This window comes from Alosa alosa, chromosome 2 (genome assembly GCF_017589495.1).
Source record: "Alosa alosa isolate M-15738 ecotype Scorff River chromosome 2, AALO_Geno_1.1, whole genome shotgun sequence".
Lineage (NCBI taxonomy): Eukaryota > Metazoa > Chordata > Actinopteri > Clupeiformes > Clupeidae > Alosa > Alosa alosa.
The window spans coordinates 36,362,243-36,382,516 of NC_063190.1; the positions used below are offsets into that span (position 1 = coordinate 36,362,243).

General features: G+C 46.4%; 1 protein-coding gene across 1 annotated transcript in view; it reads left to right on the forward strand.

The window, feature by feature from the left end:
- The first annotated feature begins 5,253 nt into the window (after nucleotides 1–5,253).
- sart1 (spliceosome associated factor 1, recruiter of U4/U6.U5 tri-snRNP) overlaps nucleotides 5,254–20,274 on the forward strand; it is an 18,544-nt gene continuing 3,523 nt past the window's right edge. Inside the window, 17 exon segments of the mRNA XM_048237772.1 lie at nucleotides 5,254–5,807; nucleotides 6,043–6,097; nucleotides 6,217–6,272; nucleotides 7,444–7,570; nucleotides 10,920–11,028; nucleotides 11,606–11,683; nucleotides 12,624–12,723; nucleotides 12,896–13,038; nucleotides 13,491–13,536; nucleotides 13,539–13,603; nucleotides 13,951–14,037; nucleotides 14,567–14,676; nucleotides 16,037–16,206; nucleotides 17,198–17,331; nucleotides 18,159–18,323; nucleotides 18,981–19,091; nucleotides 20,039–20,126. Coding sequence (XP_048093729.1) covers nucleotides 5,540–5,807; nucleotides 6,043–6,097; nucleotides 6,217–6,272; nucleotides 7,444–7,570; nucleotides 10,920–11,028; nucleotides 11,606–11,683; nucleotides 12,624–12,723; nucleotides 12,896–13,038; nucleotides 13,491–13,536; nucleotides 13,539–13,603; nucleotides 13,951–14,037; nucleotides 14,567–14,676; nucleotides 16,037–16,206; nucleotides 17,198–17,331; nucleotides 18,159–18,323; nucleotides 18,981–19,091; nucleotides 20,039–20,126 — 1,912 coding nt within the window. The 5' untranslated portion in view covers nucleotides 5,254–5,539.

Genomic DNA, 20,274 nt, shown 5'->3' on the forward strand with positions numbered 1-20,274 from the left:
GCAACACCAAGAATAAGACATCAAATGGGATTTGTCTCTGATAGTCTAGGTCCATTTTTAAAAGAAATTAACCCTGAAAAGCAAATCATGGGTTTTGAAGGGTGCTGAATTCAAATCTTCTGTATGCCAGGCTCAAAAATGTCCCATAATGCCTCAAAATGGAGAAATCCAATATGGCCACCGCCACCAGGTCAAAATCGAATTAATCACTTATCTTTTGGACTGTACAAGGTAAAAACCTGCATGTAATGTGCTTTCATAGGTTTTCACATATAGGGAATTCAATGCCATGCTCAGATTTAAGATCAAGACTAGAGAAAATGCTTGAAATTAATATACATGGTTAAAATTGTTGTCTCGGATAATGAATAATTCATGAAAAAAGAGGACCATGAAACAGGTTGATGACTTTCTGAAGAATTTACTTGAAACATGTTTAGAAACAAGGTTGATTACCATATTTTAACTATCTATTTATATTATTTATCTGTATTTTAACTATTTATTTAGTATTTAAAGAAAATGCTTGAAAGTCATTGCTACTAGATTTGCCTACTAATTAAATATTGTACCTGAGCCTATTGTTTTGATGTCAGTTTGCTATGATGACATGTTTGCCCATTACCCCTACACACACAAATACCCATATGTAACCCTAAATGAGGCCACACCCTCTACCTATACACTGAGGAGGCGCTTTTTAGCAATTATGTCGCTCCCCTCACATGATGCTCAGCAGTAATAGGTACACTATAACATAATATCACAACAATTTGTTTAGGACCATATAATACATCTATAATAGCATGTGAAGATTGTTATGTGAGGATTATGTATAGGCTAACTGAATAATTAATATATTAGAATAAACTAAAAGAACCTAAACTAGTTAGCCTTTGTGAATAGGAAGAAGCTAACTAGAGCCTCCACTCTCCGGGATGTGGGCCCCCTCTTGACAAGATGTTGGCCACAGCATTCAAGGCCCCCGGCACATGAACTGCTCTGAGAGAGCTGAACAGGGGATGAGCCCAGAGCCACAGGTCTGTCGCCAGCCTGCAAAGACCTGGAGACCCCAAGCCCCCCTGTCTGTTGTAGGTCGCAGTCACCGTGCTGTCGGTCCTCACCATCACATGTTGGCCTCTTAGACATGGTAGAAAGTGCCGGAGGGCGAGGAGAGCGGCCCTCAGCTCCAGGACATTGATGTGCTAGGATAGCCAAGGGTCCGTCCACAGACCATTGATGCCCTGACCATCGAGAATGGCGCCCCAGCCTACTGGGGATGCGTCTGTAAATACGACCCGGCGACGAATCTCCGGTTCCATGGCACTCCCCCTCTTGGTGTTGGCGGGATCATTCCACCAGTGTAGGGCCCTGTGAAGCCTGCGGGACACAGTCACCTTGGCCTGGGAGGGCCCTTGGGGGCACAGGCCTAGGCTCAACAGGCATCTCTGGACTGGGCGCATGTGAAGGAGGGCAAGGGGGACTACCTGCACCATTGCCACCATAAGGCCCAAGAGGCGAAGACAGAGTTTCCACTCCACCTGGGCATGTAACGTGAAGCGACTGAGACATGCGGTGAACGACTGCTGTCTCGCCGGTGAGAGAGTCACGGATGCCCTCCTGGAGTCCAGGACCATGCCCAGGAAGGTCGTGACCTGGGAAGGCTGGAACCTGCTTTTCTTGGGATTGGGGCGCAAGCCCAAGTCCTGAATGTGCTTCAACAGTAAGGCCACGTGTAGGCGGCATTGCACTTCTGAGGTTGCACAGATGAGCCAGTCGTCTAGATAGTTTAATATCCTGAGCCCCCGCTGCCTCATGGGTGCAAGAACTACATCCATGCACCTGGTGAAGGTCCGGGGGGCCAGAGAGATTCCAAATGGGAGGACTTGGAACTTGAAGACCTGACCCTGAAACGCAAACCTCAGGAACCGTCAATGCCCTGGCCATGGGTATCTGAAAATAAGCATCCTGTAGGTCGATGGTAGCAAACAGGTCCCCTGCATTGATGGCCTGCCGCACCCTCGGAACTGTGATGAACCTGCACCTCAGAAACCGGAGGTGCACGTTGAGACCCCTGAGGTCTAAAACAGGACGAAGGTCCTCTGTGTGCAGGAGGGTGGACAGCTCTGCACGTAAGGTCTGAGCATGGGTCATGGTGGAGAGCACCCATAGATCCGCTTCTAAGGCCTTGTAAGGCCTTGCAGGCTTCCTACTGCATTGAGCTGAGAGGCGAGGCTGGCTGGCCCGGAGATTGTCAGGAATGACGAGGGCCCCTGGGATGGTTGAAGCCACTGCCTGAGATCAGTCAGCCCCCAAGACGGATGCCCCAAGGTAGGTGTTGACTGAGGCGTGAATGCCCTAGGGCGCCTAGCGCCCCTGGCATGCCTGACAAGAGACCCTGACACCTCCTCTGCAACAGGGTGGTTGCCTGTGGGCCGAACATGGCACTCTGAAAAGGTGCTCTCTGTCTGCCTGCTGGAGCTGAGATTGAGACAGCCAGAGATGGCGTCTAACTACCCAGAGCCTGCTCCTTAGACACTGCAGCGAGGCACACAGAGCCTGACTGGAGCTCTCTCAAAAGAGTGGGATCACCGGCACTGCTTTGCAAGAGACCAGAGAGATGTCGAACATACAGGGACAGAATGGCCGCTGTGTTAGCAAGGCGGACTTGCATCGCTATGGGCCTATGCAGCTTACCCAGCAGAGCCTCCATAATCCTGCCATTGGCACTGAGGCAGGAGGGACCACCAAAGAGGGAGTTGGGGGAGGAGAAGAGGGGCTCCAAAGCTTGACCCACTGGGGGGAGCGAGCCACAACCAATCAGTTTTCCTCCCCAACTACTTTTCGTAGGTTTTGCAGGGCTCACTGCAGCCAAAAAGATTGTTGCGCAGCGCTGGAAGTGCCCTCATGACATTTCTACGACTCACTGGCTACGGACATTCTTGGATATATCTTACGTGGAATTGTCATCAGCTAGAGTAAATAACGCTCAGCCACATACAATACTGATATAGGAGAACTTGATATGTAAGCTGAAAGATCTAATGCTGATTTAACCATAACCTGTCTGTGACTGTCTTAATACTATGTTGGGAGGTGTGGGAGGAGAGTGGTGGTGGGGGGTATGAGGGGGGGGGGGTATGGTGATTGGGGAAGGGGGGGGGGGGGTTAGTAGGTAATATTACTTGTGTGTGTCTATAACAGGATGTATTTGATTATGTTTTTGACAATAAAAAAATGAATGAGAAAAAAAAAAACTTATGAACACAAATGTTACATCTGTATTTGGGCCACGTTTATCAAATGACTCCTGCAATTTGTAGGCTATAGTCTCTGTATGTCGGTTTGGATAAATGCTCTTGTTGACCTTTTTATGCTTGGCCCACCAAAAATGACAAAAGAACACAAACTATTATAACTAGGGCTGTCAATCAACTAAAACATGTAATTAATTAATTATATACTCTGTGATTAATTGATCTAAATGAATTGCATGCATACATTTTTGCTATGAATAAGAGTAAATCAATGAACAGCCAAACCAACATTATAGACTTTAAAATTCAACGTGTCTCTCTTTTATTATAATTTTCCCTTTGGGTCAGTGGGTCATAGTGCCTGGTGTCAGATTTTTAGCATGATAAATGCAAATGACTAAAAGTTACCACTCACTGTCAATGACATGTGCAGAGTAGGCTACCCTAACACCAATCTAATGTGTGGAATACCACCTATGATTTATCCTTTTGCTGGCCTTTCAGACATGTAGATTTTTATTCACATAATTACTAGCCTTTTCTATCCAGTAGGTGGCAGTCCAGGATAAGAAATAACAGTTCAAGTAAATAAACTAAACAGTAGGAACAAAGGTGTTAAATTAGCATAGCCTACATGTGCAAACGGCAATATAATGTGTGAAGTTATTGGAATGGAAATAAATGTAATCACCATCTACATACTTTTGAAGACATTTTGTTTCAAGTGTGCAACAAATGTAGCCTAGTCAATTTATTAAGGGAGTTTGTCGGTTAGTTAGTTGGTCATAGGGTAGGCTTAGCGAACCGTTAGCAAAGTTAAAGACAAGGCTGGCGGCTAGCATTCGGCATGTCATCAAGAGGTGTGCTAAACTCGTAGGTTTAACTCTGGATTGTTTTGCATTGAGGTGCTACTTCAGACTTGATGAACTGCTATGGAAGGCAACGGAAATTACTTACTGCAGAAATAGTGGATTGATGCTCCTGTCAACAGTTTTGGTCTGGCCGTTCTTTTTAAAATGTAGGCCTAGGCTAAATCTTTCATTCAAAGCAGTGCTTTCTCGTCTGCCTCATTCAATCACGATAGCCAGACTGCACTGGGTCAAATGTCACTATGAAATGTGATTAATCAGCGTTAAAAATTGTTTAACGTGTTATTATTTCTGTATTTAATTCATTGAAATTAACACGTACTTTGACTGCCCTAATTATAACCTACAAAAGTGTACTGATTGAAACCAAGATATGAAATACTGAAGGGTCCTTATGCCAACACATGACAACCAACCCCAAGAATTAAATAGCAGATTGGCCTTGGATTTGATGCTCGGATTTCCTTGAACTTGGCTTAGTGCTAATTTACAAGATTGGTTTCCACTGTATAAACCCCAGGAGGTTTAATATGAGAGAGGTGAAAACAATTCACCTTTGGCTAAGCCCCGCCCCCCTTAGTTACTGTTGCTAAGTCCGACAACATCTGGGGTGTGGCTTAGGCAAAGGTGAATTGACCGTTCTATGATTTGAAGCAACAAGATTATGATTTGTAATATAATTCCATAAAAGAATCCTCTAGAAAAAGTTCACGCTGTTCCATACAGTCTGCCCCCTCAGGATCGGCGCGCAATTACACTTACGCCAGGATGATTGAGTGAGACGGTAACCACTACGTCTCCGGTATACATCATTGAAAAGAGGAAGGTCTTGTCAACAAAACAAGCCCTCATTGGAGTACCTTTGTGAACTGTGACCAATCCTAGAAGCGATTTATTGAGCTTAGTGCCCGAAATCCCGGATGTTCTATTTAGCCTTGTTGACATATCGCATATCTCAATAACAGTTTTTTACAAAGAAATTCTGGGGAACAATGTTTTAGATGTATGTGTGTTTTATTACTTGAAAACAACAGGATTATTTCATAGAATTTAGTGATGTCGAATTCAGACGTACACTCCTATTCAGAAGATGGCGGTAATGCACCTAAAACCTGTTTGCCAATCGTCAAAATAGGAGAAGAAGAAAAATAACTCTTGCCCCGGAAGTTAAAATACTTGTGGTTTTTCATTATTGTACGTGTGAAGTACGTTAGTCAATCAAGCCTTGTGTGTTTACATCGCGCGCACTTGTACCATATCAAAAGGAGATAATTAGCTTTTTTTTTTTCCTTAAGATACCTCAGCTTTTTCCTCAGACATCTTGTAACCGTGCATCTGAAAGAACACAGTTAGCAAGGTAAGCTGTCACAAGGTTAGCCATCTAGCTGGTTAGCTGACACAGTTTTCTAGACCATGGGTTCTTCAAAGAAACACAAGGAAAAGGACCGCGACAGAGATGCCGAGGAGCGACACCGAGAGCACAAAAAACACCGCCACAAGGACCGTGAGAGGGATAAGGAGCGGGACAGTAACCGAGATAAAGAGAAGAGAAAGCGGTCACGGTCCCGAGAACGAAGTAGTCGTGGAGCGGAGAAGGAAAGTCGCAGCAAAGGCGATAAAAGCAGCGGAGAGCCGCGAGTTAAAAAGGAGAAAGTTGATCCTGGATATGAAGAGACTACTGGTAAGAGCTTATTGTGTAACGTTAGCTAACTGTTCAGCAGGTAATATTACAGTCTAATCCCGAGTCAAGTTACTACCGGTATGTAGACGTCAATCTTTGTTTAAATCTTGTTAAGCTCATTATCTGCCAAATAGTCCTGTAACGATGTAGTCAAAATATAAATGTCTGCGAATGTCTTGAAAGATAGAAAGGGCTAGACATCATTTTAACAACTAAAATTCTCTTTGGCTTTCAGAAATTGGACCACAGTCTGCAAGTGGGGATGCCTCCCTTAGCATTGAGGATACGAAGTAAGTGGCACTTATGCCAAACATCAACAGAATGAGATGCTTTTCTGGGCACATTGTCCAAATATACATTTTAGTGCAATAGTTATTTTTAATGATTTGTAACTGTGTTTCTTCAACAGCAAGTTGAGGGCCAAACTTGGTCTAAAGCCCCTTGACCTGAATGAAAACAAGAAAGGTAATTTAAAGTCATCTTGTCAGCACCACATCTAGGAGGGTGGAGTGAGCGAGTGAGTGAGTGTGTGTGTGGTGTCTATATGTGTCTATAACCCTTTAGATATATTTTTTTCTTAATTTTCATGTTAAAATCGTACAAAAGTAAATATGTATTACATGAAACAACAGTAGAACTGTAAGTGATTTGGAAATCATACCAGATGTGTTTTGGAGAAAATATAAAGTTTTATGTTTTACCTTAGATGTTAAAGGGGAACTTGGCAACTATTTCAACTTAATAAACCCGTTTAGAAATCATTTGATGGTTAAATGACCTGTTCCGTGAAAATGGTGACTTTCCCCCCGCTTTGCCTAGCCCCGGCGAAAACCAACCTTGCAACATTGAGACTACCGTCCGGAAAGAGAAGTGAGAAACAAAAAACTCGTTTTAAATCGTGTTTCTTACCTTGTAACATCCACATAGTTCTGCCAAACTTATGCTAACAGTTCAAGCTAAGCTTGTAAACAAATCCATGTGCTTTATCATTACCTTTTCACACAGTTTGAAATAGCATAATGTGCAATTTCTCCAGCAGAGGGGGAAATCCTGCCAAGTTTCCCTTTAACATGCACATAGTCTTCCCCAGGAACTGATTGTATCCCTGTGAATGTGGTTCAGCAGGGCTTGAAGCAACACTGCAAAAACTGCTTATCTAACCAAGTGTTATTAATCTTATGTTAACATTGTTGACTATATCATCCTAAAGATACCAGTTAACGTGTTAGCAAGCTAACATACTGGTTGGTGTTAGTGAAGTAGCTAGTTTTACACAAAACTTTTTTTAGTGCTCAAATACTATGCCTAATTCAAGCGTAAGCCTGGCCGAAAAATTTGAAAATATGCAATAGTTTAAAAAATGTATGAAAACTGCAGGCACATAACTTTGTCTTTAAGGCCTGTTCCTGGCTTACATGCAGAAGTATTGCCCAGACAAACAATTTTGTAAAATATAAAATATTGGTATTTTCAAACACAAACTGGTTGTTTTGCGCCTCAATGCTGTAGTTGATGACCTGTCTGTGTCCATCAGAGCTGAACCTCTTGAACATTACCCCTGTGTGTGTGTGTGTGTGTGTGTGTGTGTGTGCGTGTGCGTGTGCGTGTGTATGTGTGTGCGTGTGTCCTTAATCAGAGCTGGGCACTAAAGAAGAGCCGATGGTGGCGGAGACCATCAACCCCATCACCATCAGGCAGCAGAAGGACATGAGGGAGAAGCTGGCCGCCATGAAGGAGAAACGTCTGCTCAATCAGAAGCTGGGGTAGGGGATACACACACTCACACACACATACACTGGGCAGTTCCACACACAATGTGAACACCCTAACTTGGTTAAATACAATGAAATGAACACGCCAACATTGTGGGAAATTAGCTTCTTCACCAAGTTACTCACTAACTTGTTCACTCCCCCAGAGTTCTATAAGATGATGCAATACCCCTCTCGTCTGAAGCGCCCACCTTTAGCGTAGCATCCCCCTCTCGTCTGAAGCGCCCACCTTTAGCGTAGCATTCCCCTCTCGTCTGAAGCGCCCACCTTTAGCGTAGCATACCCCTCTCGTCTGCCACCTTTGGCGTGCATGCAGTGGCTGCCTGGTAACTCCTCTGGAAAGCTGCAGAAAGCATTGGCCCTCTCGTCTCTGTGGCTGTGCATGCAGTAATTCCGTCTGAAGCGCCCACCTTTAGCGTAGCATACCCCTCTCGTCTCTGTGGCTGTGCATGCAGTAACTCCGTCTGAAGCGCCCACCTTTAGCGTAGCATATACCCTCTCTCGTCTGGCTTGCATGCATCCACTCCGTCTGGCGAGCTCAGCTTTGGAGGTAGCATACCCCTCTCGTCTCTGTGGCTGTGCATGCTCAGCCTCCCGTCTGAAGCCCCACTTATAAGCAGCATAGCTCAGCTCATTGAAGTGGCATTGAAGGCCCACCTTTAGCGTGGCATAGCTCAGCTCATTGAAGGTAGGCATTGAAGCTGCCACCTTTAAGCGTGGCGGTAGCATCTCAGCTCATTGAGGTGGGCATTAGGCGTCCACCTTTAGTGTGGCGTGGCATAGCTCAGCTCATTGAGGTGGGCATTGAAGCCGTCCAATCTTTAGCGTAGTTGGCGTCCACAGCTTTGGGGCGGGCATTGAAGCGTGGCCTTGGCGTGGCATAACTCAGCTCATTGAGGTGGGCATTGAAGCGTCCACCTTTAGCGTGCATTAGCTCAGCTCATTGAGGTGGGCATTGAAGCGTCCACCTTTAGCGTAGCGTAGCGTGGGCATTGAGCATAGCTCAGCCACCTTAGCTCATTGAGGTGGGCATTGAAGCGTCCACCTTTAGCGTAGCGTAGCGTAGCATAGCTCAGCTCATTGAGGTGGGCATTGAAGCATCCACCTTTAGCGTAGCATAGCTCAGCTCATTGAGGTGGGCATTGAAGCGTCCACCTTTAGCGTAGCGTAGCATAGCTCAGCTCATTGAGGTGGGCATTGAAGCGTCCACCTTTAGCGTAGCGTAGCATAGCTCAGCTCATTGAGGTGGGCATTAGCTCAGCGTCCCGGGCCTTAGCGTGGCGTAGCATAGCTCAGCTCATTGAGGTGGGCATTGAAGATCCACCTTTAGGCGTGGCACAACGCTCCAGCTCATTGAGGTGGGCATTGACCTTTGGCCTTTAGCGTAGCATAGCTCAGCTCATTGAGGTGGGCATTGAAGCGTCCACCTTTTTTGGCGTATAAGCTCAGCTCATTGAGGTGGCATTGAAGCGTCCACCTTTAGCGTGAAACAACGCCAGCTCAGCTCATGAGGTGGGCATTGAAGCGTCCATAGCTCAACTCATTGAGGGCCATGGGCATTGAAGCACTGAGGTGGGCATTAAGCCGTAGCATAGCTCAGAAAGCTCATTGAGGTGGGCATTGAAGCGTCCACCTTTAGCGGCAAGCATAGCTCAGCTCATTGAGGTGGGCATTGAAGCATCCACCTTTAGCGTAGCGTTGAGGTGGGCATTGAAGGGCCCGCGTCCACGTGGCGTAGCATAGCTCAGCTCATTGAGGTGGGCATTGAACATCCACCTTAGCGTCCGTGGCATAGCTCAGCTCAGCTCATTGAGGTGGGCATTGACCTTTTAGCGTCCACTCATTTTGGGCATTGTGGCGTAGCGTTGGCGTAGCATAGCTCAGCTCATTGAGGTGGGCGTTGAAGCATCCACCTTTCGTGCGTGGCTCAGTAGCGTGGGCGTTGAAGCATAGGCGTGGCATAGCTCAGCTCATTGGAGGTGGGCATTGGCGATCACCTTTGGCGTCCATAGCTCAGCTCATTGAGTGTGGCACAGTTTACGTCCACCTTAGCGTGGCGTATGCGTAGCTCAGCTCATTGAGGTGGGCATTGAAGCGATCCACCTTTGGTGTAGCGTGGCATAGCTCAGCTCATTGAGGTGGGCATTGGAAGCGTCCACCCTTAGCGTGGCGTGGCGACAGCATAAGCTCATTTTGGTGGGCATTGGAAAAGCATCCACCTTAGCGTAGCGTGGCAAACTCAGCTCATTGAGGTGGGCATTGAAGCGTCCACTTTTAGCGTAGCGTAGCATAGCTCAGCTCATTGAGGTGGGCATTGAAGCGTCCACCTTTAGCGTAGCATAGCTCAGCTCATTGAGGTGGGCATGGAAGCCCCCACTTTAGCGTGGCCGCTGCTCATAGGTGGCTCAGCTCATTGAAGGTGGGCATTGAAGCATCCACCTTTAGCTTAGGCATAGCTCAGCTCATAGAGGTGGGCATTGAAGCGTCCACCTTTTAATGCGAAGCATAGCTCAGCTCATTGAGGTGGGCATTGAAGCGGCCACTTTCAGCGATAGCCTCAGCCTACGGAGGTGGGCATTGAAGCATAGCTCATAGCTCAGCTCATTGAGGTGGGCACTGGGCATTGAAGCGTCCACCTTTAGCGTAGCATAGCTCAGCTCATTGAAGCATCCACCTTTAGCGTAGCGTAGCGTAGCTCAGCTCATTGAGGTGGCATTGAAGCGTCCACCTTTAGAGGAGTCCTTGAGAAAGTATTAATTTCAGATGGGGTTAATTACTGACCAACATGTATCAGTGGAATCTGTGGAAAGTTTGTCTGTTGTGCCACTTTCATTCTCATTTCTACCCGTCTTATTGCCCTTTTCTGTTCCTCACTCCTCCTTTCTTTGTTCTTTTCCACCATATCTCTCTCTCTCTCTCTCTCTTGCAAGCGCCTCTTAATTAATTAATCACCCACCGTGTTTTTTAGAATTGATTTAGATTAAGTGTTAGTAGTATAATTTGTATTTTAGTATATTTAGTATATTCTTTATCTTCTACTGTCCTTATTGCTTAGTTGTGTTTTTTTATATTATATACTTTTAATTACTTTTTCTGCTGTTAGTGAATGTGTGTGTGTTGTCTGTATGCTACTGAGACCTTGAATTTCCCCTGGGGATCAATAAAGTCTCTCTCTCTCTCTCTCTCTCTCTCTCTCTCTCTCTCTCTCTTTCTCTTTCTCTCTCTCTCTCTCTCTCTCTCTCTCTCTCTTTCTCTCTCTCTCTTTCTCTCTCTCTCTCTCTTCCTCTCTCTTGTCTCTCCTCCTCTCCTGTGTGTAAACCTGTACTGTGTGTGCCCTCAGTAAGGTGAAGACTCTGGGGGGAGAGGAGGAGCCGTGGCTGGATGACACCTCCGCCTGGGTGGAGAGGAGTCGCAAGATGGCCAAGGAGAAGGAGCTGGCCGAGAAGAGGGTGAGCCCAAGCAGTTCCTCTCCTCTGTAGCTCTGAATGGTCCAATCAGCTCGCAGTTCCTCTCCTCTGTAGCCCTGAATGGTCCAATCAGCTCACAGTTCCTCTCCTCTGTAGCCCTGAATGGTCCAATCAGCTCGCAGTTTCTCTCCTCTGTAGCTCTGAATGGTCCAATCAGCTTGCAGTTCTTCTCTATAGCCCTGAATGGTCCAATCAGCTTGCAGTTCTTCTCTATAGCCCTGAATGGTCCAAAGCATCATAGCAGCTCCCTGTATCTCTCTCTCCTTTCTGGACCTTTTACCCTTAATAGATGTCATAGTAGCAAACTATTGCTTTTAATCTGCAGTATGTACATTGAATGGATGTTTCGTGTTTGAAGGTTGTCATGTCGCAGTTAAACAACAAGGGTGTGCAGCATCATAGTATATTTAAATGAAATGTTGTTAATTTGATCTATCATGGGCCTACTGACTTAGATATACAGTATAATGAATCATATTTGTTTCTGTTTTTTTCTCTTCATTGTCTTTTTTTTTTTGGTGCCATCTGTAATTAATGTGTGTGTGTTGTTGCCCTCCAGGCTAAGCTGCTTGAGGAGATGGATGAGGAGTTTGGCGTAAGCAGTCTCGTGGAGCAGGAGTTCGCCCAGGATAAAATGGTGGGTCCTCTCTGCCATCCTTAAAGGAGAAATCCGGCACATTCTCACACAGATCTCCGTTTCTCGAGGTCAAGAAGGGAGGTCTCGAGATATTTGGGAACACTCACCGATTTCCCCTTTAAATGGAGACTGCTGCTGTAGCTCTGTAAATGAGTGGAAATCCTTATCAGTATTGTGTGATTTAGTTTATTAATCATTTCACCTTATTGAATTGAATATATTGTAAATAATTCAGTGTGTTCAGGTTGACTTCAAGTAATTTAAATAGTGTCCCTACTGCAGTCCACATGATTGTTATACTAATTCAGCACAATTGGCTCATTAATCATTCTTATGAATAGATAGATAAATAACGTTGTAGTAGGATATTCATTATAATTTAGTAGCCTGTAAAAGTGTTCCTGTTACAGTTTACAGTGCTGTGTTTGACGTTGAGTTTCTCCTCTATAGTCTGCATACACGTCCCGTGATCTCAGTGTTGTGAGTGTGTGTGTGTGTGAGTGTGTGTGTGAGAGTGTGTGTGTGAGAGCGTGTGTGTGTGTGTGAGTGTGTGTGTGTGTGAGAGTGTGTGTGTGTGTGAGGGGGTGTGTGTGTGTGTGTGTGTGTGTGTGAGTGTGTGTGTGTGTGTGAGTGTGTGTGTGTGTGAGATGTGTGTGTGTGATGTGTGTGCGTGTGATGTGTGTGTGTGTGTGATGTGTGTGTGTGTGAGGAGCGTGTGTGTGTGTGATAATGTGTGTGTGATAGTGTGTGTGTGTGAAAGAGTGTGTGTGTGATAAGTGTGTGTCTCCTCTGCAGGCTGCATGCACATCCCAGATCTCAGAGCGCTCCTCTGCAGGCTGCATACCGCCTCAAGCTGTGTGTGATAACGTTGAGTTTCTCCTCTGCAGGCTGCATACACTTCACGTGATCTCAGTGTGTGTGATAATGTTCTCCTCTGCAGGCTGCATACACATCCCGTGATCTCAGAGGCCTCACTGTGCAGCACAAGCTAGAGTCTTTCAAAGAGGGAGAGATGGTCATCCTCACTCTGGAAGACAAAGGTGTGTGTCTCTCATTCCCTCTCTCTCTCTCTCTCACTCACTCACTCACTCACTCACTCACTCACACAGTGTTGCATCCGTAGTGCATGTTGATACACATCCATGCAGACACATTAATAAACCTACAAAACTAACGCTGTGTGTTTGTGCGTGCGTGTGCGTGTGTGCGTAGGAGTGCTGGAGGAGAAGGAGGACGTCCTGGTGAACGTGGGCATGGTGGACAAGGAGAAGGCCGATAAGAACGTGGAGCTGAAGAAGAAGCAGCCGGACTACAAGCCCTACGATGAAGAGGAGACGGTGGACGACATGGTGGCGGTACGTTCTCACTAGAGGGACCTAAGGATGGAGTGCTTCACACTGCTCTACCTCATATAAATATATGCTATTGCAGTAAATGCAAATACTGAACCAGCGTTTTGTTTTTAACATACTTCAACATTAACATGCGGCATTTATTACTCCTTATGAGTTGTGTGATTCCTTATGAGCGTTGTGTGACTCCTTATGAGCGTTGTGTGATTCCTTATGAGTGATTCCTTATGAGCGTTGTGTGATTTAGTTCATAGACCGTATAAAATGGGTTTAGTTCAGACCTTTCCCCAAATTCTCTGGCTTATAGTTTCTGTGAGAACTCTCTGAGGTCATGGCATCATCATGTCCTGTTCCGTACCCCTCTCACACTCTCCGTGTGTGTGTGTGCGCGCGTGACTGTGTCTGTGTCTGTCTGTCTGTCTGTTTGTGTGTGCGTGGGGTGTGTGTGTGTGCAGTTCAAGCCGAAGAACATGCTGGCCCGTCACTGTGAGGAGATCGAGGGGAGAAGGCGGGCTTCAGGCTGAGCAGGCTGGCTGTGCGGGGAGGCCCAGGCCTTGAGCTGCAGGCCATCAGAGATCATAGCGGCGCCCAGAGCCTGCAGATGCCTGCACTGACCATCGCCTCAGAGTACTACACAGAGCAGGAGATGGTGAGAACACCACCTCAGAAAGAAGGCACTCCGCCGCTGTGGCGCCCAGAGCCTGCAGATGCCTGCACTGACCATCGCCTCAGAAGGAGCTACACAGATGGTGAGGAACACACACCGCCACGCTTTACCTGCCGCTACACATCAGAGGGCCTCCTGCTTGGTGGCCCAGAGCCTGCAGATGCACACCATCGCACCTCAAGGTACTACCAGAGCAGGAGATGGTGAGAACACCTGCCTTACCCACACACACCTTGGCCTTTACACACATCAGAGAGGCACTCCGCAACGGCGCCCAGAGCCTGCAGATGCCCGCGCTGACCATCGCCTCAGAGTACTACACAGAGCAGGAGATGGTGAGGACACACACATCACATGCAGCGTGCAGCGTCACCTTTTACACATATAGGCACACATATAGACACATGCATGTGCGGTTAAAGTAAAGTCTGCAGATGCCCACGCTACTACACAGAGCAGGAGATGGTGAGGACTCATAACACACACGCGCACACACACACACACACACACACACACACACACCGCAACGGCACCCAGAGTCTGCAGATGCCCACACTGACCATCGCCTCCGAATACTACACAGAACAGTAGACACACACACACACACACACACACTCACACACATGTGCGCTCCACAACAAGTCCCAGAGCTTGCAGATGCCGCCACTTTCAGTGGGCTGGACATTGTGCACTTCTCACACTCTCAACTCCCAAAAGCATTCTACCATAAATGGCTTTGCTCTGTGACCGCAGGTGAGCTTCAATAAGACCAAGAAGAGGGTGAGGAAGATCAGGAAGATTAGCGTATTTAAATGGCTGTGCTCTGTGTGTGTGTGTGTGTGTGTGTGTGTTCTGTGACCGCAGGTGGGCTTCAATAAGACCAAGAAGAGGGTGAGGAAGATCAGGAAGAAGGAGAAGGTGGTGCCGGCCGACGAGCTCTTGGACGACACGCGCAGCACAGACTTCGGCTCCAGGTAATGCACGCACACACACTTAAACACACCCACATTTGAGTGTTCCTACACCCACAGATACACACTCACACCTGCACACACACACACACACACACACACACACACAATACCTACTCTTCCATGCATGTTCACTACTGGTCAAAAGTTTGGGGTCCCTTTTTCCATTCCACTCCATTATAGACAGAATACCAGCTGAGATCAGTTGCATTGTTTTTTAAATCAGGGCAGCATTACATTACATTATGTGCTTACATTATTGCAAAAGGGTTCTCCAATGTTTTCTCATTTAGCCTTTTGAAATGATATTAGATTAGGAAACAGAATGTCAAAGTCAAAGTCAAAGTCCAGCTTTATTGTCAATTTCTTCACATGTTCCAGACATACAAAGAGATCGGAATTACGTTTCTCACTATCCCACGGTGAAGACAAGACATATTTTACCAATTTTAAGTCCACAGACAAACATAACATTCAAATGTAAACAAAAGTAAGTAAATAAGTAAATAAGAGGGCACATATAATAATGAAAAATAAGGCAGCAAAATTTTTGTTGAAATTGTGCATAGACAGTCAATAAAAAACTAGTGCAAAGTCAGGCCAATAAGAGGCTTGGGTAGTTCTGTTTGACCTGAGTAATGAAGAAAGTGGCATAGTGGTGCAAGTTATGTAAGAGCAGCAGAAGTGTTGTGTTTTCAGGACAACACCACCAAGTTGTAAAGTGTACAAGTGTGCAAGTGTTCAAGTGTGCAAGTGGAGTAGTGCAGGCGACCATTGTGGGTCCAATGTCAGGATGTTATGTAGCTGAGGGTGGAGGGGAGAGGAGGGAGAGAGTTCAGCATCCTTACAGCTTGGTGTATGAAGCTGTTGGTGAGTCTGGTAGTGCTGAGGGCCGCAGGCTTCTGTACCTCTTCCCAGAGGGCAGTAAGATCAAACAGATTGTGGGGGTGACTTTGCATCACTCACAATTTTGGTGCCTTTGGCGGGTGAGGTGGGTGGTGTAAATGTCCTTCAGGGGAGGGAGTGAAGCACCAATGATCCTTCCAGCTGTGTTCACTATAAACAGGGCTTTCCTGTTGTATTCAGTGCAGCTTCCCCCACACAGCGATACAGCTGGAGAGGATGCTCTCAATGGTGCCTCGGTAGAATGTGGTCATGATGGCTGGTGGAGCACTTGCTCGCCTGAGTTTCCGCAGGAAGTACAGAATGTGCCTTTGGAACATTGGATGAATGGTTGCTGATAATGGGCAATGTAGATATTGCATTAAAGATATCTCTCCCTCTCTCCCTCTCATCTCTTGCTCTCCATCCCTCTCTCTCTCCATCTGTCCATCCCTCTCTCTCTGCTGATGTCATCTCTCAGGTCTCGTGGGCGTGGCCAGCGGCAGATAGTTGAGGAGAGGGAGGGGGAGGAGCCTGCTGAAGGGGCGGAACCCCCGGAGGAAAAAAGCAGCAGCAGCAGCCGATTGGCTGTGGACGTTCCAAGGCAGTCAGATGACATCAGAGTTGCAGACATGGACATGAGTGATGACGGTGTGTGTGTGTGTGTGTGTGTGTGAAGCCTTTTCTCTAAAGCTCCTATACAAACTAAAACCTTCTGATTTTAGGATATTGGTTTGAAGTAATGCATCTTAAAAGTTTTATTAAACTAGAACAGAAGGCTGCATCATCTCTGTCAGACACATTTGTGTGGTGCATCTTTTAGTGATGATGGAAAGTGTGTTTAGCAATATATCTCCCCATAGCCCTTACATGTGCTAAGCTATTAAACACTGTGTTTAGCAATACATCATCCCATAGCCCTTACATGTGCTAAGCTATTAAACACTGTATTTAGCAATACATCATCCCATAGCCCTTACATGTGCTAAGCTATTAAACACTGTGTTTAGCAATACATCATCCCATAGCCCTTACATGTGCTAAGCTATTAAACACTGTGTTTAGCAATACATCATCCCATAGCCCTTGAATACATGTGCTAAGCTATTAAACACTGTGTTTAGCAATACATCATCCCATAGCCCTTACATGTGCTAAGCTATTAAACACTGTGTTTAGCAATACATCATCCATAGCCCTTACATGTGCTAAGCTATTAAACACTGTATTTAGCAATACATCATCCATAGCCCTTACATGTGCTAAGCTATTAAACACTGTGTTTAGCAATACATCATCCCATAGCCCTTACATGTGCTAAGCTATTAAACACTGTGTTTAGCAATACATCATCCCATAGCCCTTACATGTGCTAAGCTATTAAACACTGTGTTTAGCAATACATCATCCCATAGCCCTTACATGTGCTAAGCTATTAAACACTGTATTTAGCAACATATCACCCCATAGCCCCTCAGTACATGTGCTAAGCTATTAAACACTGTATTTAGCAATACTGTTTCCCATGATGCCTCCTGATCTCCCTCTCTCTTCGTTTCACTCTGCCTCCTCCTCATCCTTTGACTTTTCTCCCCTCTGTGTGTGTGTGTGTGTGTGTGTTTCTCTGTGTGTGTGTGTGCAGAGGGTGTAGCCCTGTCTGAGCCGGTGGTGTTGGAGGAGGACGAGGCTGAGCAGGAGCTGCAGAAGCAGCTGGAGAAGCAGAGGAAACTAAAACAGAAGCAACAACAGCAGCAGCTCCGCGACTCCGCAGAGAAGGTCAATAAACACACACACACACACACACACACACACACACACACACACACACACACACACACAGCTGGAGAAGCAGAGGAAACTCAAACAGCAGCAGCAGCAGCTCTGTGACTGCAGAGAAGGTCAATACACACACACACACACACACACACACACACACACTTTAGTTGGGATAATGTGCAGCCTTACAAATGACAGAAAGACATTGACATCTGAAAGAAACTGAGAGCATGTGCAAGTGAAATTCTTCAAAAGCAATCAGTAATTTGCATTAGTCAGCAGGTAATAATTGAACATTGAATTAATTCAATGACAACAGCAGATGTCCATAAGCCTCTATCTACTGTAGCCTATATTCAGGTGAATTAAATATGTTGGCATAACATGAGGGATAGCTGTATTTCTTTAATTTCTTAATTTTTTCTTTATAAAAGAACAATACAGAGTTCAGACCCATCTCTTCTTCGTCCTGTATTCTGACCGATATACCATCCAGTATAGTGCCACTACCCTACACCCGAAACATTACAACCTTTCACCTCCCCGAAATATAAAATGCTCTACGTTTGGATGTGTCTTAGTATCGTTATGAATATTTGCGGTCCTGTCATTAGGTGATGGATGTGTCTTAGTAACGTTATGAATATTCGCTGTCCTGTCATTAGGTGATGGATGTGTCTTAGTATCGAATATTCATGTCGATGCTGTCTTGTCATTAGGTGATGGATGTGTCTTAGTATCGTTATGAATATTCGGTGTCCTGTCCACTGTAGATCATGAATGTGTCTTCGTAACGTTATGAATATTTGCGGTCTTGTCCACTGTAGGTGATGGAGCAGCTGAGGGGTCGTGGAGGTGCCGGTATGGAGGACGACGACCCCGACCACAGGAACAACATCGTGTTCAACGCCACCTCTGAGTTCTGCCGCACGCTGGGAGACATCCCCACCTACGGGCTCTCTGGCAACCGCGAGGACCAGGAGGACATCATGGTGAGGGAGATGCTCTTATTGGGGAGGGAGATGCAGGGAGATGCTTGGTCTTATTTTAGTCTAAATGTGTAAAGTGTATTAAGGACATCATGGTGAGGATCGGACATCGGAGCAGGGAGATGCTTGGTCTTATTTAGGACCGGACATCGGGGCAGGGAGATGTTTGGTCTTATTTTAGTCTACATTTATAAAGTGTATTAAGGACATCGGGGCAGGGAGTTGTTTGGTCTTATTTTAGTCTAAATAGTAAAGTGTATTAAGGACATCGGGGCAGGGAGATGCTTGGTCTTATTTTAGTCTAAATAGTAAAGTGTATTAAGACCATGATGATGCTGCACTCTATCATTCATTAATTAATTGATTGATGCACAGAGAAGCACAGTAGCACTTATAGACATGCACTTGCACACGCGTATGCCTGAATCAGTAAAGTGTGTGTGTGTGTGTGTGTGTGTGTGTGTGTGTGTGTGTGTGTGTGTACTGAACTAGTGGAAACAAGGAAAGGAACAAGGAAAGGGGAGTGCCTCCATTACAGAAGTGCAGGATGCTCATCAGACAGGCCTCCAGTAGCCTAAGAGAAATAAACAAGAGTGTTGAGGCACTAGTGGGGAAAAACACACAGCCACTGACGCGTGTGTGTGTGTGTGTGTGTTTCAGGACTTTGAGCAGGAGGATGAGCGAGAGGGTGGAGGCGGCTCTGAGTCGGAGACGGACGAGAACGCCGGCTGGAGCACCGTCAACCTGGACGAGGAGCAGAAGCAGGCCGACGTGAGTCTCACCTGTCACACCACCCATCTGTCACCTGTCACACCTGTCACACCTGTCACACCGCCCACCTGTCACACCCCCCACCTGTCACACCACCCACCTGTCACACCACCCACCTGGGTTTCGTACCAGTTAGATTGCTTTCTGTCACCACTCTGTTAGATCTCTGATACATTTTGAGTCACACACGACATGGTAACTCTCATACGCATTTCAGCTGGACGTAATTGCTGTGCTGATTCTTCCTTCATTAGATCACAGAAATGAATGTTACTTGACAGATCCCGCTTGTACCAAATGACTGCTTTTGTCAGATGAGATGTCTGTTGCTAGATCCCTTTGCCATTACATCTCAGTCATCAGAGATCTGACTGGGTAGATCCATCTGTCCATGACCCACGTAGCTCCTGTAGTGTAGTGGGACCCCCATCTCTCCCCAGCCTGCTGGTCCTCAGGAGCCTGGGCTCTGAAACGAACGCTGTGTGCTCTGAGTTATCTGAGTCAGGACCGACTGTAGTTACATTCAACAGTGCAGTGCAGTCACACACCAGTCTGCTGTCTCCTCTACACTCCTGCTCCACTCCTCTCCTCAGTCACAGATCAGTCTGGAGGGTCTCGCATCCTCTCTACTCCTTGTTCTCACGTTCTCTCTTAGTCCCTTGTTCTCACGTTCTCTCTTAGTCCCTTGTTCTCCTTCCTTTCGCTTGTTCTCCCTGCTGCTCCCTTGTTCTCATGTGCTGTCCTGCCCCCTGTAGTTTGCTACAGTCTCTTCACCCTCTTTGTGTTTTTCACGTGCTGTCTCTTGCCCCCCCCCGTAGTTTGGTACAGTTTCTTCACCTCTTTGTGTCCCCCTCCCTATAGTGTGGTACAGTCTCTTCACCTCTTTGTGTCCCCCTCCCTGTAGTTTGGTACAGTCTCTTCACCTCTTTGTGTCCCCCTCCCTGTAGTTTGGTACGGCCTCCACCACTATCCTGGATGAGGAGCCCATCGTGAGCTCTGGCCTGTCTGCTGCCCTGCTGCTCTGCAAGAACAAAGGTGAGCTGGGGGGGGGCTGAGAGACATGTTTGGGTTTATGTGATGTTATGTAGGGATGTATGCTGTCACACTGCACAACACAAGCAGACCCAGAACTGCCAGGCTGCTGACTCCATAACTAGAGCCTCACACAAGGTGTGATAGTCTG